At 43.5% G+C, this 15,807-nt stretch overlaps 1 protein-coding gene across 5 annotated transcripts in view; it reads left to right on the forward strand.

Annotated features, from left to right (window-relative positions):
* The window catches only part of ndrg3a (ndrg family member 3a), a 32,016-nt gene that overhangs the window by 10,552 nt on the left and 5,657 nt on the right, over window positions 1-15,807 (forward strand). For 2 of the 5 annotated variants that reach the window (XM_005450187.4, XM_005450189.4), the window contains exons 2-7: window positions 5,137-5,220; window positions 7,398-7,430; window positions 14,291-14,396; window positions 14,512-14,632; window positions 14,874-14,936; window positions 15,037-15,097. In XM_005450187.4, coding sequence (XP_005450244.1) covers window positions 5,164-5,220; window positions 7,398-7,430; window positions 14,291-14,396; window positions 14,512-14,632; window positions 14,874-14,936; window positions 15,037-15,097 — 441 coding nt within the window. In that variant the 5' untranslated portion in view covers window positions 5,137-5,163. Of the gene's footprint in view, window positions 1-5,136; window positions 5,221-7,397; window positions 7,431-10,898; window positions 11,245-11,388; window positions 11,434-14,290; window positions 14,397-14,511; window positions 14,633-14,873; window positions 14,937-15,036; window positions 15,098-15,807 lie in introns of those variants that run through there. The other 3 variants (XM_003442646.5, XM_005450188.4, XM_025907455.1) reach the window with 3 other exon arrangements.

The raw sequence follows: 15,807 nt of genomic DNA on the forward strand, positions 1-15,807 counted from the left end.
GTCAGCACGATCAGATCAGTAAACCTGGGGAACCAAAAGTAGCCATTTCACTTTAGAATAAAAATACTCAGAGCAAAGGAAGAAGCTTTATCAAGGAATAAAGTCAATACAATTTTAATAAAATCCAAAAGACAAAAACTGCCACTCAAAACAGCACCAGGGGAAGGAAAAATGAGCCCAGACATATGTTTATACATACCATGATATTTTTTACCATGGAAGTCTTTCTTCTTCTTTGTCTTCTTTTTTAACAGGATCTGGTCCACCGATGTGACGGAATAATGGAAAGTTGTGTGGGCCCAGGAAATATATGTATGGTTTTAAAATTATAACCTTAGATTTTATTATCATTTTCACCTTTATTGAACAGTGAAGAGACTACAGGGGAAGACGCACAGGAAAGTTTTGCAGGCCAGATTTAAACTCGAGCTGCTGCCTTTCAGTCATGTGGCACATGGTCACCTGCACACACAGCGAGCTAAACTGGCGCCCGTAAATTTCCATTTCTAATCCCTGACTTTAGTCTGTCATTTCACTCACTAAATTAGCTTAGTTTCTTGAGGATTAAGGTGAGTCTTATAGGGGATCTGAAGGCTTTGCTGAACTTTCCCTCTTGTTCTGTGTGAAATGATGTGTGGTCATAAAAAATCAAAACGCACCCAAGTTCACCAAAGACCTTAAACTCTCACAGAGAGCGAGCTGACCTGTCAAGCATCATCAGTTTAGAAATGCGCTGTTCTATGTAGGATACAGTTCCTGCACAGAGCTTTAGTGTGATCCACCACTACTCTTTGCAAATTTTGGTCAGTGTCTCAAGTCATTTTTTTAAAATTTTTTTTGCAAGCTGAAAACTTTTGCAGCACCGACTTTCAGAGGATCAAAACATGAAAATAAATATATGCTGCTTTTAAGCAAGAATCCCTTTTACATACCACAGAAAACAAACTTCAAATGAATCTAGATCAGCCTAAGAGGATAGTTTGAAGTTAAAGTCATTAAGATAAATAAACCATAAGGATTCTGAATTTTAAAAAAGCAATGTGTCGTAGAGCAAAGTGACACATTACCAATGACTAAGATGCTTTTTCTACTGTTGAAGTGAGATGTTTAAAATGTGTAGAAGTGTAAACCTGGAAAGGTGCAAGATAAAAGATCAAATCAGAAGCAATGCAGCAGAACTGGACCTTTTTTTGTAGTTTTCTATATAAAAATTAAATTTAAAACCATGTTTGTAACATTTTGTGCACTGTTTACTGGTTTTATTGGGGACTGTTAATTAGTCCTTCATTTGAACCCCACTGTCATTGCTGTAATCCTCTTCCCACCATGCCGGATGACAGTGATTCGATAGGATTTCAGAGTTTATCGCCATAGCAGTACACCTGGTGGCTGAGTCAGGGTTAATATGAGGTCACTGTGCTGATATTCAGCATGAAAGCAGAGAGGCCAGAGTCAAAGTGCGGCTATGACGTAAACAAGTAAATCTGAAGTCACTGTTGCCATGGTGAAAAAGGGCTAAGTTAAGGGCTGGCACAGCTGGACTTTCAGTTGCCCATCACGTCGCCTGCAAACAGTTCCTGATGGCCCAAGGTGTGATGGAGATGAGCAGAAAAAGGAAAAGACAGAGAGAGTGCAGAGAAGGAGAGGATGAGGGAGTGAGGAAAAAGTGGGAGGAGGGGGATTTGCTCATCAATCACTCAGGGATGCCTGCTGACATGGCAGCTACAGGACTCCTTTTGTTGGCAGAGACGAGGTATATCTCAAGGAAGTGTTTGGCATGCGCCACTGTATCCACACACGGATGTACTCAGGCGCCTGCGACTCACTGTTAAAGCAAAGACTCGCTCTGTCTCTGCTTAAAGCTCAGGATGTTCTGTGTGAGGTAGGCAGGAGTGCTTGCCAGCAGAAGAGCGGGGGGGGAGGGGATGCTAAATGAGTTATCCCTTTATTAAACTGACAGATTTCAGCATGTCTTTGCAATTCTTCCGATAAAGTCATTTTGCCAGAATTGGAAGACGACCTGGTCTCTCAGAAGACACTGCTGACTCTAGACTGTAATGAAAGACGACCTTTTCAGTGTAGAAAGAGCCTCATGTGGGTTTTCTCTTGACACACTTTCTGCAGGATCTTCTGTTGCCTGCCCCTTCTCTCGTTGTGTGAGCTGATATTTATCCTTGGCGATGAGGCTCTCCTAAAAGCAACACGCTTTTGCAGGAGAAAGAACCTGAACAGCACAGATGTGGGAAATTGAAGTGTGAGATCCAGCGTGTAATCTGGTGTTACTCATATTAATGCAGGTGGAGCTGAGTAAAACAGAATCGGGTATTAGAGAGAATTTGTTAAGAGTGATCGGCTACAACAGATGGTAATACTGTTAAGGCAGGAAGATCTTGTTCCATATCAGCACTTTGAGTCCTTCCCCCATCCTCCTCCACATCCATGGTGCGGTGTGAATGTGGGACAAACCTTGCAAGCTGCAAAGTGAATTTCCCTGCTGTAACCTGGGAATCATTTCCTGTTACAGTTATAGAATTCTTTGCTGTCATCGAGATAACAAGTATATGTTACACTCGATCTGAACTGCGTCGAAGGAAATGAAGCTCAAAACGTGTTTCGGCAGCTCTCATTTCTACCATTATCTATTCCCCTTGTTTCTTTGCCTTACATCTGTCCCGTGGGTCTATCCCAGTTTAGAATAAACATCAGCAACCAGCTTTGTCTCCATGGCAACAGCTGTAGATGCTGAATGGTAGCTCAGACATAGAGTAGGCAGGAAAAGGGTGGTGAAGGCAGTGGATGTTTCTAAATGTGATCTGGTGCTCTTTACCTGCATTGTTACAAGGGGTTATGAGACCAGCAGAGCTGCTCTGGGATACAGCTAGTCTGTAGCCAATTTACAGTCACATGATATGTAACATTTCCGGCTTCATCAGGCTGATAAATGATGGCATTTTGTCATTTAGATGAGGTCGACTTAGTGTTACGTTAGTGTTCCTCACTGCTTCATTCACATATATCCACAACAGTGACAGAGTGAGGCAGGTAACCTTCGTGACATTGTGAGTTTTCCTGCCTCGGCTTCTATATTTAGAAAGTCACCTCGATAATAGAGAAGCTACTTGCTCACCTTTGTGAATTGAGGAAGCCAGTGATCGATTCTTTCACACCTTGTTGATGATGCACTATGTCGTGTGCATAAATACGTACAACTCTCAGTCTGCTTTATGATGCTCTAAGTAAGTGAAGTAAGCATGTAAAGGAAAACATAGAAAAAAGACTTCTAAAAACAGCTGGAAGCAACAAACCGACTTCTGCTATTGTTAATGTTCTGCCAATATTTTGATTGTAAAGTTGTTAGCGATCAATTGTTTTAACCTTACCCATCACAGCCATACTCTAAAACCCAGTAAAAATGTTAGTGTACCTATTTTTTTTCTCCTGTCATGGCTGTTTAGGACATTTTACAAAGCGATGATGAGCTGAGCAACTGAAGATTCAGTGTGTGAGCCTGCCTTAGTATAATACGCACTCAGAGCTGCTGTGCTGTTTTGAAGGTGACATGTATATGCTACTGGGTCCAAGCTTATACAGGAAAGCGCAAATTTAGACATGAAGTCGACATCTTCAAATGCTGTGAGATTAATGAACAGTGCATGTCTAAGAGAGGCTGATTTTTGTGCAACGCCAGGTTGCACAAAGCAAGTCGCTCACATGAAAGGTGTAGAGCATTTGAGCAGTTTTCAAGATAAAAGCAAGCGTTCTGCTTCTGTAATATTGCTGGTGTAGAGGATAGAAGGCGGTGAGGTCAGTGGGGTTAGGCTATGAAAGCCACCCAGTCAGTCTGTCAGTTTAAGCTTGCCTTGACCCCCGTCGCACTAAACACCTCAATTACCCCACTAGCCAGCTACAAATAAAGCAGGTCTTTGCCTCCTTCCTTCTGTGACGGCCTGAGGAAGTATTGGATTGATCCGACCAATACACCCAATCTGCTCAAGCATGCAGAATATTTGTTTTTCTTCTTTTCCTTGTTCAGTTGTCTAAATATTATTTAGTTCCACTCCCGAGCCGGATTTGTCAGCAGGGATTTTGCCTGGCATGTTTTCACTCCCCATTTACTGATCGCTGAGTACTTCCAATCCTGGATGTTTCCACATTTTTTTTCTTTCTCTGAACTGTTTTTTTTTTTTTAATGTAATTTGAGGATTGTGCTCACTTGTTGCCATCTGCTTCCCTGGCTTTTTCCCATACAATTTGAAATCTGTTATTAGTCCAGTACGACCCCTGACCTGATTCATGCATCAGCAGGCAGATGTGGGTTTAGACCTTTGTCAGGCAATTGCAGGGTGAAACTGCTGGTAACACAAACATGGTGTGACGTCATCTATTCTGGTGTCTCCTGCTGGAACTTGGCTGTTTGACTCTTCTCTAACCAACTGAAGGTTATCTGATACCAGCAGCTCAATGTCATTCCAAGGGGGGTTGGCATGGATTCAGGAAGTGATTAAAAGGTAGCAGTTGGCCAGTCTTCCATCCAATTGCATTTACCTTTACGTCTTGCTTTTTTCTCCTAGCATAGTGTGTGTTTGTTCTTTTAATGCCGTCCATCTATAGAAAGGCTGTGTGCTGTGGTTTTAGCTTGCAGTTGTAAGCATTGACCTAGAAGAGTTAGAGCCTCCATCTGCTGCTATGTGCAACATGAGCCACGCTTCTAGGAACAGCCAAGTAATTCAATGCTACTTCCTGTTCTCACCTTGTGCAAACAGGGGGGCAAAATAGGTAGCATTTCAGGGAAAGTGGGGGAGGGGGACACTTCTGTGTCAGGATTCTTGTTCAGTAATTACGAGCAGGGACAAACGGCTGGCTTCAAGGGGAAAACAAATGAGGTGGCCTTCAGGACTTTTTGTTAAATCTGGCCTGATATATATTTGCGTTTGCTCACCACCTGTGTGGAGCAGAAATGAGGCCCTTTGCCCTCTGTGTCCAACTCTTATAACAGCACAAGTATCACAGTGCTAGTGTGAATTTTAAAAAGGCAAGATAGAAAGATGGACATCTTTTAATCTGAGATTTTAAGTGTCTTTGCGAGCATGCGGTCCTCCTCCTGATGAAAATGTTTCGTTTTTCCTTCTTGGACAGAGTAGTTTCGAGTGATCCAACAGGAAGATGGATGAGCTCCAGGATGTACAGCTGACTGAGATCAAGCCGTTGCTGACCAATAAGGTGAGTTGCAGTGAGAACAAGGTGATGACAAGCTGCAGAGGCAACAACATTCATTTTTTGTAACCATACACATAAAATGAACAGATGTGTTATCTGCTAAAAATGAATAAGCACCCACTACAGCACTCCCAGGAAAATACATACGCTAATACACTACTCATGCATGCTCTGCAGTGCTGTTCATCAAAGTGAATTATTCATATATGCTCAAGTGTAAAGGGAATGGAGGAGGGGGGGCACAAAAGAGGTTGTAGACAGAATGAAGCAATGAGAGAATACGTAACAGAGGCAGAGAAAACAGTCCGGCAAGGAGGTAAAGAGATCAAAGGAAAAGCTAAAAGAAACTCATCTCTTTTATTTCTGAAGCTTGAAAGTTTGCAGTGAGTGAGGGACAATAAAAGCAGAAAGAGACAAGAAGGCAAAAAACAACCAAAGAGATCAAAGCGCTACCCGTCTTTCCTTCTTCCTGCCTTCAATCGCAGCACCTGATTAACAGATTAGAACAACAATAATGATGATGATGATGATGATGATGTGTCTGGGGATACATCAGACTGTTTTGTTCTGTACCCCGATCACTGACACAGTCAGGAGCATATCGTGCCTCAGAGGGAGGAGTGTGTGGTTATGTATCGGCTCTTAGGGGATTGCGTCACCTCGGGGTGGATTTGAAGAATGAGAACATTTCTCTGAGTGTGCTCTATGCCACTTAAGGTAAATGTATTATGTTAGAAGACAGAGTGGGGAAAATGCATCATGGAAATCATCGAAATAGAGGAGACTGGCACTGACCTCTCACTCCACCTAGTGGTCAGCTCATTAAACAGATGAGTCTTCAAAGCGGATTGAGATGATGTTGATGAGGTGATAACAATGATGAAGGAGGGATCCTAATTTCTGTAAAAGTGGTGGAAACTGGTTCTGACTGCCAACTGCCAATTTCTTATTACACTGGTCATGTGGCAAGCTCAGAGCACCAAGGTAGCCAGCGAAGGTTATAAATGTATGCTGTCATTTAGTATGGCATTAAAGTGCCTTTAATAAAAGCAAAACAGGCCTATTAGGTGAAATGAGGAAAACTGATAATTAGTTTTGTATCTAGCGCACTAGTGGGCACAACAATAAAGACACATTCAATAGGCCAAAACAAAAAATTGTTTTTGACCAATCACAGTGTAGTTCATATCTTAGTTTCTTTAAGGTCTGATATTTATAAGGAGACCAAGCTGTCAGTATTTCCAGTTAACTTCTTAGATGTAAAAGTAATGGTTAAGCTGAGTGACTTGGACAAGACTTTTTTTCCCCTTATGCTTGTGGCACCACGTACCACAGCTTTACTCAAGCCTTTACTGATTTTTAATATGTAGGTCGTGTATATGGCATGCATAATTGGCTGCTCATCATTGTAACCATAGGAGCTTCATTGCACCGTCTCCTGTCCCAGACTATATAGAAGAAGCTGTTTAAAAGTCTCTTTAATATGTTGTGTCACCTGACTGCAATCAAGATGCCCTGTAAAGTGTGATAATTGACATAGTGCAGTGAATCTATCCATCCATTTCTTTAACCACTCCAATAGAGATTTTGTAGTTCACCCAACATTAAAAATCAAAGCAACCCCATTTACTTACATTACATTCATCACATCTCAACATTATTTCAGCATTTATTTACATTATAGTGGTGGATTTTTATCCAGATTTCTGCTGCACAGGCAGTTAGAAGAAGAAAAGGACAGCTCTGTAGAAACTATCTCCGTTTAAAACCATGTACACCCCACTGGTCTCTCCTGCAACTGAATCCCAGTGGCATCTTCTCTGTGGTCAGCTGCCCACTCAGGCCTCAAACAACACAAATTAACATAAAAAAAGTCAGAATTGTGCACCATCACTTATATTATGTGAAGCAAAGACTTTAGTTTTGATGCTGTTAACTTGTCATTAGCTCCTTAGTTTATCAGCAGCTCCATGAAGAGCTCCATGAATGTCAAGGATATAAATGTAATCAGACATGGGTTATTGCCGTTTTGTCTGCACATATATATATACATCCTGCACCGCACTCCCATCTATCTGGTGGGGTTACACAAACACATTAAGAGTGATTACCAGCTTTAAACATTACCAGCTTTAGCATACTACGGTACATTTAACTCTCCTCTTTTCCTTTTCATGCAGAATGCACGCAACTTTCAGGATTTCGACTGCCAGGTAAGTGTAGCTCTCTGCTCCCACTGTTAATTTAGCATTATGATTCATTCTCAGCTCCACACTGCTGAACCCATGCATTCTTTCTACATCCGAGCACCGTTACTCAGTAATAACACGCAAATTTATGGATGCCTAATGCAGGTGAAAGGCGTGTTTGGTCCAACTTGCTCTCTGCGTTTACTCTTGACACCGCTGACTGTGACAGAAGGGAAAAACTGGTAGTTATGTGCTCACCTGATTAAAATTCTGCTGCTTTTGCTAATGTGCATCTATTTCTTCGGAGGCAAGTGTAGTGATCATTTTTTTAAAATTTTGAATAGTGTTTTGGCTTTGTGCTAATGACTGAGAAAGCACACTCACTTGATTCTTTGCATAAAGCAATACAGAAAAAGATTATGTTAAATTCATATCAGGTTGTTTTTTTTGAAGAATGAACAACTGTAGCACCTTCCTCAGTATGAGTTTAGTGCCTGCCTTTTTTACTGTATTTTATTCATAGTCAAGCCCCTTTATGTGATAATGTAAGAATAATTGTCATTCCAGAAGAAGAGTTATTAACCTTGAGGAAGCAGTTTTCCAGATGAGGAGCGAGCTTGCCAGCCTTCCACCTCTTGGGCAGTTTGCTTTTTCTTGCAACGATTCTCCTGCAGGAGGAGGAGTCACTACGCTGGGGCAAAGCTCTGTGCTGTGTTTTAATGGCCATCATGACTGCAAAGGGTTAAACCTTTCATCCCTAGCTCACTTTCTGCAGTCACGCCTCCTTCCAGCATCCCGGCAGAGCTAAATATAGCCGATGCAGGCGGGGGAACAGAGTAAGCATGTTAGCTGCATGCTCCTTAGCATCCTGTCAGAACTATTATTAATACATTCATGTGCGTACGATCCTGCAGTCAGTCAGCTGCTCGTGTTCACTGTGTAATATTTTATTACCACTTTTTTGTGATTCCCTTTGAAGTCATGCTGTTGTCAGTTACAGAGAGAATTGAACCTGAATCTGTCCCACTGGTGGTTTGACCTCATTTGCCTTTCAGCCATTATGACCTCACATGGTCACATTCAGGAAGCTCAGGGAGTTATTCGGAATAATAAGATCCACTTCACACTGTAGTGGTTTTACACATTCACCTAACTAGTGAAAAATTCCCAGTTTGATCCTGAGGAGATTGTTTTGGGGATGCACCAGGAACAGTAACTGGTGTAAAAACTCGTCCAAATCAATCAAACCGCTGTGGTGACCCACTGTGAATAAGGGAGCGGCTGAGGATGGGAAATTACTAAAAAGGGTGCTGATAACGGATCGTGAGAATGTTCACTTAAAAGATTTATAGTGTTAACAAACTGTGCTGGTGTTCCTCCTGATTTGGTAATCCAGTTATTTGGCAATAGACGTGATGGAGTAAATACCTTGTAAATATTTAGTATGACACTGAATCCGTCACGCAGCGTAATAACACTAAGATAAAAGGAGAACACACCCTATACAAGACATCAGACCTTAGACGTCTGTGTGGGAGGGGCCCTGCCTGCCGCAACATCACTCTAAGCTGTGACATTCCAGCAGCTGGAGGATGAATCCAGCTGCTCTCCTCCTGCTGCTAAAGCTCCCACCACAGGCAGTCCACAGGTACTGCAGGAGTCGTGCCAGAACTGTGCATACCTGCAGAGGACAGTGGTGGGGTGGAGTCAGGGAACCTAAAGGTTCAAACTGCTGCAGCTTTGTTTCTCTTATAATTTTCTGCTTATACCAGGAAAGGGAGAGGAAGGTGTGAGACGGTCTCCTCAAACCCATGGGACCCAGAACACTGAGTGACTTCACTGAAATGGCTGACTGTGCATTTCAAAAATAGTTTGTGTGTCATGGTGTTGCTGCAGTCTTGCACTGCTATTTTTTAAAGTCCAAATTTTTAAATTTTGCTTAAGCTTTGTTTATTGTGTCTATATATGTATAGCATTTTATATATTGTATGCAATGTGTAGGTTTTTACATTTTCAGGGATGTGTTTACTTTTAAAATAGCAGTTTCTCTTTATAACCTTGCGTAACTGTATCATTATTTAGTCTGTGGCTTTTCAAATCCTCACTGTCTCATTATGCTCACTAGAGGGCGCCATGAGGCTGTTCGATAGCTCCAGACAAGTGCCAATTTAATGGGGAAAAAAAGAACCTTAACTGTGTTGGTAACATGCTGAGCTGCCATGTGTTGCTAGAACAGCTTTCTCATCTAGTGTTGTGAAGATGACAGTGCAGAATGCTTTCTGATACACTGGAGGGAGATCCTGCGGCTGTGGAGACGATAACATATGATTAACGCAATTGTCATAGTGATCAAACTGACTGTGTCACAGGTAAACAGTGTTTTTTGAGCTGGTGCATTTTAATATACAAAAATTGGTTCAAATCAAACCCTACTTTCTGGAAATGATGTCGCTGAACTGATCTCTGCAGATCATAGTGTCACTGTGCGTCTGTATGACTCCTCGGGCTGCAGGGGGCTGTGCTGAGGCACTTGATGACTCAATGCATGACATGACTACATGTGTGTTGCTGGCACCCTCTGTGGGTTAAGAAAGGAAATAACTCAGAGAAACTGGTCTACTACCAAACATGCTGCTATGTGATTAACCAATAAAGAGACCCTGGTCCTTATAACCTCACAAACTCTGTGTGTCTACATGTTTGCCATTGGCTGCACTGAGCACCCTGTCAAAGGCGTGACACCCTGCACCGTTAGGAGTTGTACTGATGGTAGGAGAGTAGAGAAGGAGAGAGCAATACACTACGTGGATCAAATGACTCAGCAGCAAGTTTAGAGGACATAAATCCTGATGATGTCCTGTTTTGATAGTAAGGGGAAAAGGTGGCTTGCTATCTTTTGCTCGTAAGCTTGGAACACGAGGAGAGTCATTAGCCAAAGCTCAGTGTTAGAGTCAATACTTGACAGTCATTTACATGATTAAGTGGTGCCTCGAGTGAGCCAACATCTGCAGCAAAGCTATTGCTATCGTAAGCCCTCCTGCTGTGTTATACACTTGTCCACTCTTGCTGTGAGCTGGATCTGATTATATCCACTCACACGGAGATATTTCAGGGTTCTAAAGCCATTTGGGTGAAATGTGATGCAAAAAAAATGTGGATACGGTGCTTAGCGACGAGCAGCCATTTTGCTGATGCAGAAAACAGCCCAGGGTGAGCCGTCAAAGTCAGCCTCCTCTCCTCATCAATAAGAGAGCGTGACGTCAGCAGCCTGCACATTTTCCTGGACTGCGTTCTTTGTACCCCATCACCCCGCTTCCATTCCCCCCTCCTCCTTTCCTTTTCTCCTCCAAACCCCACCCTCTGCCTCTACCCACCTGACCCTCCGCAATCCAATTAGAAGAACCAGTGACTGGATGTATGGACGCACTGTGACTACCAAGCACAAACTGCAGTCTCACTCTCCTCCCCCTCTGTCTTTTTCCTGCTCTCTTTCCCACCTCTTGTCTCCGTCGCTCTCTCTCTTGTTCTCTCTGCATCGTATCCATCCCCCACCCCCTCCTTCTGCTTTCATTCAGGTTAGTTTTCCATCTCCTCCTCACTCCATCTGCTGTGTCTTTCTCCTCCCTCTCTTCCTTCCTTGTCGCTACTGCTCTAGCTGCCTCACCCTACATCCCTCCCTTCCTACCAACGCTCCCTCCCTCCTCCTGCTCCTTTTTGAGGGCTTCAAAGCTGCCCAGCGCACACTCACACATAGCATTACACCACTCCTCTCCTGTGTGGGAAAACCATGTCAGCTATTCTGGACCTGGACCAGATTGCATGCGCTGGAAATGAAGTGGTGAGTGACAAACGTGTCTCGCCTGACTCGACACACCTGGCTCGGTCCGTGCTTTAAGGAGGTTCTGGTTCAGATTAGGGGTGTTGTGGTGCTGTTTCTCCAAAGACATGCCGACAGCAGCTGGCTAAATGAAGGGAATAGCTCTGGGGTCTGGCTTTGATGGGACTCGTGCTCTCTGGGCAGCTGCTGGTATGGGGTGACCATTTGTTCAGTGCGTGCGTGTGCGTATGTGCGTGCACCTACAGGTCACACAGCGTCCATATGTGCAGCCTGCACAGTCTAAAGCTGCTCAGGGTGCAGTTGTGCATTTTAATGTGATGATATGAAAGATGCTAGTGTTGTGCTCAAGTGTTTTAGGATGTGCAGCTGCTTCATCCTGTGGATGTGTGCCTGTCAATATCCATCAGCTGGTTGTTGGTAACTGTGTGTGTAATGATCCTCACATGTTTGTTTCTGCATGGATTCATGTCTTGCTCGGTGATGAGTGAATTGCTGTAGATGTTGCATTTTGCAGGTGTGCATTGTGTTCTTTTTTTCTGTTATCACAGGGAGTTCACTCACCACCCACCCCACACACCGTGGCAAGAAACCACCAAAGCCACTGTAGCGGGTTGTTCCTTCCCTGCAGAGACCTTGACTTTGTTGTTTCAGCCCACTGCTTTGACGGCACACACACTTACTGTGTATGCTGCAGGCGGGGAGGGTTGTGTTAGTGTCAGAAATGGATCAGGTTGGCCTGTACCCGAGATGATCCCGGGCTCTGTCCATCTGTATGTGTGCACTTAAGTCATTTACAGACTGCTTGGTGTTTCCGCCCAGTAATGCTGCTCCCAGTGGTGATTGATGCCTTTCCTGGCAGGGCGGAGTAAACTGAGAGGAGGGATTGATAGGCAGTGGATTGCGGGAAGAAGATCAGCATGGCAAAGTGCTCTGTTTTTTTTAATTTTTTCATCTCACTCACTATGTTTCTTTGAAAAAATGAGTACTCACCCATTTGTGGCACCAGAAAACTTCCGCAAGTCCCTCTCCTCAAAGCATAAAACCTCTGCTCAGTATTCCCGTTTCACCTCCAACCCAGCCAAAATGCCTTTACGTACTTTTCGTCAAAATGCTAGCTATCATGAATGTATTAAAGTGGGGAAAAGGTTGATGCTATTGCAGTGCTCTCCTTCTTTTTTCCCCTCTCTAGATATCCAGCCTGTCTCTGTCACTCTTTGCTTTCATGCACTATTTCCTCCCAGATTCCTCTGATTTCTCCCTCCGCCGGTTTACCTAACATATGTTAGGGTGCACGTATAGCACATAGACTCAACAGAATACCAGCATTTGAACAAAGTGCATTTATATTGTTTCTCAGAGCAAAGCACTGAGTGTCCTTGACTCTGTCCTTGTCTAAAAAACCTTAAAGATTCTGCAGCAACACAACCTTTAACAGGCTGTTCTGTCACCTCACCAGACCGAGGTTTCAGAATCGTTTCATTAAAAGCCCTTCGATCAGGGCAGGGCTTCCTGTCAGCAGATAGGCTTTCTTTAGGGTTTGTTCCATCTGTCAAATACAGGTTATAATAAGAAGCTGTTTTGTAGCTCGCTATCTTAAGAATCACTTTGTGGTGTTTTTGAATGCAGTTTTCATGTTTTGTGCGACAGGCTAATCTCTATAGCAACTCCCACTCAAAAGCAAATATCTCATGCTGTTGCTGACATGCTGAGTATTTTTCCTCTTATTATAGATTGCAGATGTAAGTCAGTGCAGTCTCGCCCTTGAGAATTAGCCTTTATCTCTGAAGAGACTGGGACACATGTCCGTCAGCTAAATGCAGGCGGCAGAGATTACGCAGGGAAAAAACAGCAGCGTACAGTCAGTCACACTCCCCTCTTAGTCTGTCAGCCGTAACCTGTGTCTCTCTTCCACTCAGGCTCACTCTCTCTTTATTATTGATGACCAGTGGGCCTTCTGACGAGACAAGCGGATGAGGCACCACCCGCTGTTCTGTGCAGCACAGACACACTAGCGTGCATGCATGTGGCTAGAACGTGCACGGTGTAGTTTGCAGCTGCAGATCACGCTGATCTTGGGAGGTTTTGTGGATTGTAACATGATGATTCGGTGATTCTGGGGGAAATCTGGGAAATGCATTTGCCTCTTCTTGTGTACTTTATTATTTCTCTTAATGTCACTTCCTGCCCTGTCTTTGGATCCTGTAAACAATATTAAGGCACTGTTTTTGCTGTGTCATCTTTAAACAGTCTTTGGTTTTTTTGGTTTTTTGTCTGGATCATCTTTCTGGGTCTCCCACACAGATTAAGCGCCAGATGAAAATATGTTGAAGCCTCTTAATGTTTTCCTTTGCAGAATCGGTGTGTTTAAGGTACTAACTCAAGCCCCCTGTGTGTTCGACCCAAATCCTAAAGTAACAGAGAGAATGAAGCCAGTATGAACACTTTGAATTTTAATGAGTCTTTTTTTTTTTTCTTCTAAGACATTGAGTGAAGACAAATGATGCTGGCATTTTTGCAAAGTCATTCTTGTGAAAAGAACTGTGAGTTTCAGACCTTTGGATAGAAACACTGTTTTCCTGCACTGGCCATTCAGTGCTTTGTTTGTCCGAGGGCACAGGGGATGTGAGCTGGCAACAAAAGGTTTATCCTCTGCATGCCCAATTCAAGATATAACCCAAATGTCTTGTTTGTTGTGGGTTGTTTACTTTAGTCTGTGTGTGGCTCCATGTTGGAGCTTTGATGCAGACTTCAATCAGTATGATAGAAACGGCTCGTTTTAGCTAAAATGTTGCCTTTATGTATGCCTTTTGGGGAAATGAGACAGAAAGCGTCTTTGTTTTGTGCTTGGCAGAGATGAAAGAGAAAAATCCCATACAACAATTGTTCTTCTTTTATTCAGATGATTTTTGGACTCTCCTGGAGTTCTGGGGTAACGCTGTAACAGCTATAACAGAATTGTTGTTGTAGCGGTCATATGTGGAAGCTTTTTATCTTTCCACCTGTGTTAGTCCTGAACTATTTTTTTTCCTCCTCTCTTTGGCTACAGGAGCACGACATTGAAACGCCACATGGCGTTCTCCATGTGACAATGAGAGGCGTTCCCAAGGGCAACAGACCCATCATCCTCACCTATCACGACATCGGCCTCAACCGTGAGTCGGCCAAAAATAAGCTCATCAATATGCAGTGCTCTGTTCTTTGCACCTAACAAAGAACGTGAACTCCTGCACTGTCACATTTTATGTCGACGTCTTTCCACCTTTCTAGACAAGTCTTGCTTCAACACCCTGTTTAACTACGAGGACATGCAGGAGATCACTCAGCACTTTGCTGTGGTTCACGTCGATGCGCCCGGCCAGCAGGAGGGAGCGCCTCCCTTTCCCAGCGGGTGAGTGTCAGACTGGTTTTGCACGCGCCGATGAACGCGTACATATTTATTCATATCAGTGCTGTTGAGAGAGTTCCAATCAATTTGTGTGCATAGAAAGGAAAGTGAGCTGTTTGTTCATTTTCTAATGGAAGCGCAGTCATCATCCAATCTGTTCCTGAAGTATTTAAACTCACGATGAACTTGAAGGTAGCTTTTTCCTTACTGCTCACGTGGACTCACATGTGTCGCTCGTGCCCAGGTATCGCTATCCAACCATGGATGAGTTGGCCGAAATGCTGCCCTCTGTGTTGACTCAGCTGAAGTGAGTGTCCCCTGGCTGATAGCTAACTATTGATGAGATGATTTTGCCATAAATGAATTATTCATCTTCAGCCACACACTAACGAGCAGTTTCTTTATAGGGTGAACAGCGTGATCGGCATCGGCGTGGGAGCAGGAGCGTATATCCTCACCCGCTTTGCAGTAAGTCCACAGCAGGACCACGGCGTGTACAGTCACCCATCCTTATATTTCTGTTCTTCCTTGGCCTTGATGTCTTTATTTGTGTGATTCTCTGTCTCGCCTGTAATAATTAAAGGTTTTCAGACCACACAGTTTGTCACACTGAACATTAAAGCCTCCCATCAAGCCCACACAGGGCATCAGGTTCCTCTACAGTCTGCTAGATATGCTGCCATTCCCCAGGTGATGAATCACCTTGGTTAAATATCTCTCTCTCCGTTGCTATTACTTTGTTTCTGCATTCGGTACAGTGCAGCTAAAATAAGCACAAGCTAGCAGAAAGATCTAGAAGTGACACAGAGCAGTGAGGGAGCTCTAAAAAATGAATGATAAAAAGAGAGGATGGTAAAAGGGGAAGGTGTGGAAATGAGGAATTGTAGCGTTGGGCTCTCCGTGGACAGTCTGTTCTTATTTAGAATTAATGAGGAAAAATTGATTCTGAAACACATTGCTTGCTTTAACTGGCTTGGAACAAAATGTTTTCCCATGATGGATTTAAAGCAGATGCTGCTGCGCTGCATTAGCATCGTGTTGATGAAGCAGCAGCCGCCGCCGCCATCTCATTGGATCTTAGATTTCCCCAGATACCCTCTTTTTGTCTACAGGATGTTCTAAAGCTGCACCCCTTGATTTAGAAGTGGTTTGTGACTCCATCATCATTTAACAGAACA

Source organism: Oreochromis niloticus, linkage group LG5 (assembly GCF_001858045.2).
Source record: "Oreochromis niloticus isolate F11D_XX linkage group LG5, O_niloticus_UMD_NMBU, whole genome shotgun sequence".
Taxonomy (NCBI): Eukaryota; Metazoa; Chordata; class Actinopteri; order Cichliformes; family Cichlidae; genus Oreochromis; species Oreochromis niloticus.